General features: G+C 57.9%; 1 protein-coding gene across 1 annotated transcript; it reads left to right on the top strand.

The window, feature by feature from the left end:
* Positions 1 to 1,318: 1,318 nt before the first annotated feature.
* SOD3 (superoxide dismutase 3) lies at positions 1,319 to 5,735 on the top strand. The gene is made up of 2 exons (XM_028126477.2): positions 1,319 to 1,431; positions 4,976 to 5,735. The coding sequence occupies exon 2, from the start codon at positions 4,992 to 4,994 to the stop codon at positions 5,733 to 5,735; it is 744 nt and encodes a 247-aa protein (XP_027982278.2). The 5' UTR covers positions 1,319 to 1,431; positions 4,976 to 4,991.
* The last annotated feature ends 1,256 nt before the right edge of the window (positions 5,736 to 6,991 follow it).

The following is a 6,991-nucleotide window of genomic DNA, read 5'->3' as shown; positions in this document are numbered from 1 at the left end:
ACAACTCTAGTCTTTCTAGCAGTCCCAGGGAAAGTGTCAATGCATTGCGTTGGCTCTGAATGATCCTGGAACCAATGCAATGTTTTGATTAGTCACACGCCCACGTCTGGAGCAAGAGGGGTGAAGTCAATACCTCCTGCACAGAATGAGCCTGGTTTCCGAGCAGAGAACTGAGGTGCTGTTGCCAAAGGAAGCAGGAATAGATGTTTCCAAAGCTGACTGCCCACCAGAATGACCAACTTTAAAAAAACAACAACAGTTCTAGGAAGCTGGCAATGGATTCCCTCAGCTCGGGGTGGAGCCTCGAAGTCTAGATTTTGAACAAGCCTTCCTGCTGCCAAGGCTAGTGTTTGGGTCTCTAGGGGCGCCCCCGTCCATCCCTCCGCAGCTGCACTCCCTACTCCGCACTGGATGGATCTGTTGACATCCCCACTCCCTTCCAGAGTCTGAAGCCCCAGATGGCAGGGGCTCCTGCAGCTCTGGGTACCTGGCCTGGAGTGAGCACCCACAACCCATTTGCAGACAAGCCGCCTTCTCCCGTGTGGGCTTTCCTGGGAGAGAAAAGCTTCTATTTCAGGAAGGGGTTGCCGCAATGTAGGAAGGACCATGGCAGCAAAGGCGGGCAGGTGGCCAGGAGTGGGAAAGCCTCACGGTCCCCTGGGCCACACACGCTTAGAAGACTCCAGCATAACTTGAATAAGAAAACGACCACAACAGGGATGGTGATGGTGTGTGAGCGTGCTGGCTTGGCGTTAGCATCAGATCCCCATTTTACAGACGATGAAGGGAAGGTCCCCGGCAGGGGCGGGGGGGGGCTGGTCCAGGAGCACAGTTAGGAAGTGACACAGCTGGGCCTGGGCAGCCTGGCCCACGTGACCACTAGCCACCTGCCCCTCACCTCTCAGAGGGCTGGCACCAGGGCTGGGGTGGGGGGGGGCGAACATCACGCATATTTGCAAGGGGCCCATTTCCTTCTTAGTAGCATCCAGCAAACCTAAGTCAACAGCGGAGGAAATCAGGGGAGAGCAAGAAAGAGCCCATTGTACACCTCTCCAAAAAGGCTATTTTCTGCCGACTTTTTATTCCTCCAGCTGCGTGCTGAAGGTCATTGGCGACGTCTGCACAAACCAGTGAAGTCACAAAAAGGAAAACTTGGCCGGGGAGCACGAGGCTGGGGAGGGCGGAGGTGGAGCCGGAGGAGGGTGGAGACAGAGGAGGAGGGGGCCAGGCCACTGCACACCCGGGGATGGGGCCTCCTGACCCTCCCTCAGTCAGCCCAATGGCCTGCCTCCCTGGCCGTGACCACTCCCGTGGGCTGGCTTCCCTGCGCGCCCAAACAGCCCAGCAGCAGGAGTCCACCCGCATTCCTGTGAACGCTGGGCGCTGCTCCCTACTTCTCAGGAGGAAAGCTCTCTTGGAAGAGCTGGAAAGGTGAGTGCCAAGTTCAGGTTCATTTCCTTCTTCTCAGAGGGGGTTTTTATGAGTTTGGAACTGGGGCGGGGCATGTGGCCTCTGCTTGGAAAAGCGCTTGATCGTCTTTTTGAGAGGGACCAGTTGAGGGACAGAACCTGGCTGCTCTGAAGGGGGTGAGTGAGGAGGGGCGAGGGGGGAAGCCTCAGGGGAGAAAGGAACTGTTGTCCTTTGTACCTGTGAAGGCCCGAAGTGGACTTTAGGGTTAGAAAAGAGAAACCTGGAGGGAGGAAGGCCACCTCTCTGAATGTTGCATGCCTCGGGGGCTGGGACCTCCTAGGGCAGAGCCACCTGCTTAGGGGAGGGCCTGGCTGGCTCAGGCTCACCTCCAGGGCTCCTTCTAGGAATGGGCCCAGGACCTGGGACATCGGGAAGGTGTCAGAAGGGTCACCATCTTCCCAGATCCAGACCCAGGAAGGAGGCACAGGGCTTGTGGCTTGCTTTGTCCTCTCCCTCCGATAACCTGTCTTCCCTTTCAGACCAGGCACATAGCCCCCCGGAACCACGTGGTCATTCACAGCTCAATCTCAGGGGCGGCGGGGGGCGGGGGGCAGTGTGCATGTATGAGACGGGTGAGTCTGATGCGGACTGGCCTCAGGAGGCAGAAGTCAAGGTTTAGAACCACGGAGTCAGGGCTTACCTGGGGTTGCAGACGAATTTTTTTCTTTTAAGAGAAAAGAATCTGCTTAGACTGTTAAGTATGACCCAAGCATTCTTGAAAAAGAAAGTTTCACTGACACACCCCAAACAATCTGTTTTTGCGGAAGAGCTTTCTAACTGGCAGAGCCCTCCCGAGGGGCAAGACTGCTGGCAGGGGTGGGGGAGGCGATGGATGATGGAGAGCTGGAGGCTGAGGCCTGGGATGGTCCCCCACTCCCGAACCCGCTCCCCGGGGCTCCAGTGTGGACGCCCCTACCAGGCCATGCCTGAGGCGGTGGTACCCTTGACATCACTTTCTGGGCTTCTCCTACCTTCCTGCCACTCCTTCGTGGAGCCTTTCCTGGGCACCTCCTTCTCCCATGGCTTCAGTAGCATCTCTCAACTGATCAGCCTGGAACTTCTATCAGCGTTTCCCTCTGGTTGCTAAGAGCTGCCAGATACCTACCAGGCTTTGTGCCGTGTGAGCCTTCAGCTGTTCAGTGTGCTTGGACCACACACTTTTAAATCTTGCCGTCAGCGGCTTATCGAGTATGTAACCTTGGGCAAGACGCTCGCTTCTCCTGGCCTCAGTTTCCTGCTCTTTGGAAGGGGGATAACAGTAACACCTACCCCACAGGGTTCAGGTGAGGCTTCTATGACTCGACAGAGACAAAGTGCTTTTAACAGAGCCTGTAGGTGTGTTCGGTAAGTGTTAGCCCTTCACACTGTCTCTCTGAAGCCTCACGGCAAGCCTCAAAGGTACGTATAATTATCCCTATTTGCAGATAAAAAAACAAAACAAAAACAAAAACAAAACCAAAGCTCAGCAAAGAGGTGGAGCCCAACTAGCTTTTAGTCCAGCAGTTTCTCTGGTACTCCGCACTACCAGTGAGTCCAGAATCCACTCTTTTCATCGCCATACTAGATTGCCTTTCCATAATGGTTACAGAAGGAATAAATACCCCACCCTGGAATTTGCTTTTCAAGTGGCACCTGCCTTTGAAAGCGCAGCTGACCGGCAACCCGGTTCTGTGGAGAAAGCACTGGTCCGTGAGGACAGACTTAAAACTACGAAGACAGCCTGCCATATAATATCTCACTGACTCTTCACCATGATCCTTGGTGACATTACCTTATTTTGCGGGTAGCTGAGGTAGAGTCAGTCACTTCCCCACAATATCGCGATTAGCATACGTCAGGATTGGGATCTGATCCTGTGTCTGACTCTAAAACCCTGGTTGAGTCCCCGAGTCTTTGATGGAGCTTAAAAAAAAATAGTAATTCATGCCCACTGAATCAGAATCCCTTGGGCGAGGCTTGGGCACGTGACTTTTAAGAGCCAGAGTCCAATGTGCAGTCAACACTGAAAAGTCCTTGCAGCGACACTGCCTCTCCCAAGTGCCAGACCCATGTTTCCAAATGGCTACCGAACACCTGACCTGGGCACTGACCAGCCTCTCACCCCCAGTGGGCTCAGGCTGAACAAACCCTCTCTCCCGACTTCTCAGGGCCTCTTACCACCATGCATCCGCCTGTCTCCCCTGCTGGGCTCCCACATCCTCTCTGTCCTCGCTGTAAGCACTCTTCAAGATGTCTCCCAAATCCATGGTCCCTCCACCTTTGCTGCCTCCATCTTGGTGAAAGCCTTCATCAGTTCCAGTTTGGGTTGAGGCAACCAGGCAACTCATCTACTTCTGGATGTCTCCATTCTTCCTTTTCTGTGTCTCTGTCTCTTGCTGGACTATCCCCACTCCTTCTCGCCTGTTCCCTCCATCCCCAAAGGCCAGCCCATATCCTTTCTCTGACCAGGTTAATGAACTAAAAACTATCTCATCACAATCTGCTTTAAAATTTCCACCAGCTCTAGACCCCCCACCCTGCAGCTCAATATTCACAGTCCCTAGCACAGCAAACCCAGGCCCTCAGCCCCTGGCTCTAAGTTCCCTCCTCCCTGGCCACACAGGCCATGTTGCAGCCACACAAATATTCCCCCTATCCCTTAAACATACCATACCCTGTCACGGGCTGTGAACATGCACCTTGCGCCTCCTGCCTGAAACGGGCTTCCAGCCTGGCTCAGCTCAAAAACTGCTTGCTTTGTGACACCATGTTCAAATGTCATCTCCTCTGGGAAGCTTTCCTGGAGATCCCCTTGGGGGTGGGTACTCCTTCCTCTGTCCTTCCCAAGTACGAGACTCCTCCATCTTCAATCACAGGATGGCGTTAGAATGATCTGATGACATGTCTGTCCCTCAGTGAACTCCTCAATCAACAATCACGTATAAAATGTCGCCGACAGCCAGGTGGGGGCCCAGGTGCTGGGGATGATGAGTAAAACCGAGTTTCTGGCTTCGAGTTTATTGTGCGCGGCAGAGAAGAGGGGATAGGGCACTTCAGAGAGAGGGCACCGCTCATGCAAAGACCAAGAAGGCAGGGGCAGCTAGTCTTAGTATGTCTGTAACGAAGGATGCTTGGCCAGAGTGGCAGAGGATGCGGTGGGGTAATCAGGGGAAGCAAGAGGTCTGGAAGAGCCATCCTCACGCGTCCTGAGATGCTCCCCCGATTGCCCCAAGACTCCCTCCACGTGATGGAGACAGGACTGGAGAGGGCCATGATCACATTGCTGGCTCAAAAAGATCCCCATGAGTTGCCTGAGATTGTGCCAAATCCATCCTTACACCCTCAGCACCTCACGCAGGTCCTGGAGGACAGCAGGCCCACAGACGCAGGGGAGAAGGCAGGAATGCCCACCCGGCAAGGAAGCGCCCCCCCCCCCCGGGGCCGGGGTGGGGGGCAGGTCCCGAGACTGCCCGGTGCCAGGGACTAAGGCTCGCTCAGCTCCACCCCTGGGGGGGGGTGCCCGCAGGTGCCCGACTCCGGCCATGCTGGCTCCTTCGCTGCTGTGTGCCTGCCTGCTGCTGGCGGCCCCCGCCTCGCGCGCCTGGCCCGGTTCCGACCCGGAGGAGCCCGGCTCCAGCACGGCGGCGCAGATCCGCGACATGCACGAGAAAGTGACGGCCATCTGGCAGGAGCTGACGCAGCGGCGGGCGGCGGCCGAAGGCGGCCCGGACGCCGCGCTCCACGCCGCCTGCCGGGTGCAGCCGTCCGCCACGCTGGACGCCGCGCAGCCCCGGGTGAGCGGCCTTGTGCTCTTCCGGCAGCTGGCTCCCGGCGCCCGGCTCGAGGCCTTCTTCGACCTGGAGGGCTTCCCGGCCGAGGCCAACAGCTCCAGCCGCGCCATCCACGTGCACCAGTTCGGGGACCTGAGCCAGGGCTGCGAGTCCACGGGCGCGCACTACAACCCGCTGGCCGTGCCGCACCCGCAGCACCCGGGCGACTTCGGCAACTTCGCCGTGCGCGACGGCCGCCTCTTCAAGCACCGCGGCGGCCTGGCCGCTTCGCTCGCCGGCCCGCACTCGATCGTGGGCCGCGCCGTGGTGGTGCACGCGGGCGAGGACGACCTGGGCCGCGGCGGCAACCCCGCCAGCGTGGAGAACGGCAACGCGGGCCGCCGGCTCGCCTGCTGCGTGGTGGGCGTGAGCGGCCCGCTGCCCTGGGCGCGCCTGGCGCAGGAGCACGCGGAGCGCAGGAAGCGGCGGCGGGAGAGCGACTGCAAGGCCGCCTGAGCGCGCACCCCGCTTCCCTGCGGGCCCCGACGCCCTTCCCTTCCGCGCGCGCCCGAGACCTGCCCCCTGCCTGCCTCGAGTCTCTCCCTCTGCTCCCAGAGAGACCGCCCCCGCCCCGGGGTCCCAGTGCTGCCATGGCTGAGGTCTCCCCCAAAAGCCCCTCCACCCAGAGGCCTCCAACCACGTATGCTGAGACACGCCTCTGCCTCCAGAAGGCAGCCCCCGCCCTCTGAGACACTCATCCTGAGCTCTGAGGACCCCCGGAGGTATTGAAATACCCCATCTGCCCTCCCCAAACCTCTCCCGCCTCCCCCAGGTCCCTTTCCACCCTGACACCCTTACCCTCAGTCCAGGAGCCCTGAAACCCCTCTTTGCCCTAAGGCCTCAGCTCCTCCCACCCCGTAGATTCCTTCTGAGACCCCTCCTGAGGTTACCCAGAACCCTCGCCCACCCAGCCACCTCTCCCGCACCCTGCCAGCTCAAGCAGCCTGCAGTCAGGCGCGCCCCTGCCCGGTGCCCTCAGCTGTCACTCGCCCACTGCCACCCGCAGAGAGCTGCCCCTTTGGGAGCTGTTTGGCAATCTTTGTGTTGCACATTAAAACTCAGCAATTCAGACTTGCATTTGGGGCCTTGGTTACTTATTTTGTCTGTCTGAGGCTCTGCTCCCAGGCTCAGCTAGTCTTTGGAAAGAGCAAAGATATTTCCCAAATCCCCACAGGATTTCTCCTTATCCTCTCTCTCCAAGTCTGCTGGCCACGGTATTCAGTGTCTCGTTGGCACGTCTTCTGTGTGGCTCCCAAGATGGCGGGCACCGGGATCACTCAGGAAAGAGAGAAAAAAAAAAAAAAAAAATGACGGCTTCCTGGGCTGGAATCCAAAGGGAAAGATGGACATCTATTTGCAACAAGCTTCCTGGTGATTCCCAGGCTGGAGCCACCGGCCTGGCACACAGCTCATGCCACCTCACTGGGCCTTGGGTCTCCTGGCATGGGCCTCTAAGTGCAGCCCGAGGTCCACTTCCCAGATGGCGGGGAGAGGGCCAGTGAAGCAGTCGAGCAGGCAGTTTACAGGGAGGTTGGCATTGCTGTCTGAAGTTGCTGGCCTTCTCCAAAACCCGGACAAGGACAATGTTCTTCTTCTTGACTTCTTGACACAAAGGCAGATGGAACCATGGAGCCCAGTGGCAGGCTGATTTTGATTAGGACTTGGATGTTCAGCCTCTCTTTTTGAGAAGCATAATCTTTACACACACTAGA

Source organism: Eumetopias jubatus, unplaced genomic scaffold, assembly GCF_037043125.1.
Source record: "Eumetopias jubatus isolate StellerSeaLion01/CBP00866 unplaced genomic scaffold, mEumJub1_p1.0 scaffold_2, whole genome shotgun sequence".
NCBI classification, from domain to species: Eukaryota; Metazoa; Chordata; class Mammalia; order Carnivora; family Otariidae; genus Eumetopias; species Eumetopias jubatus.
The sequence above is the reverse complement of the archived record's forward strand: the minus strand, read 5'-3'. Positions and strand labels throughout refer to the sequence as shown.

Excerpts from the sequence above, each read along its gene's own strand:
- SOD3 (XM_028126477.2), top strand. The coding sequence starts at position 4,992 with ATGCTGGCTCCTTCGCTGCTGTGTGCCTGCCTGCTGCTGGCGGCCCCC.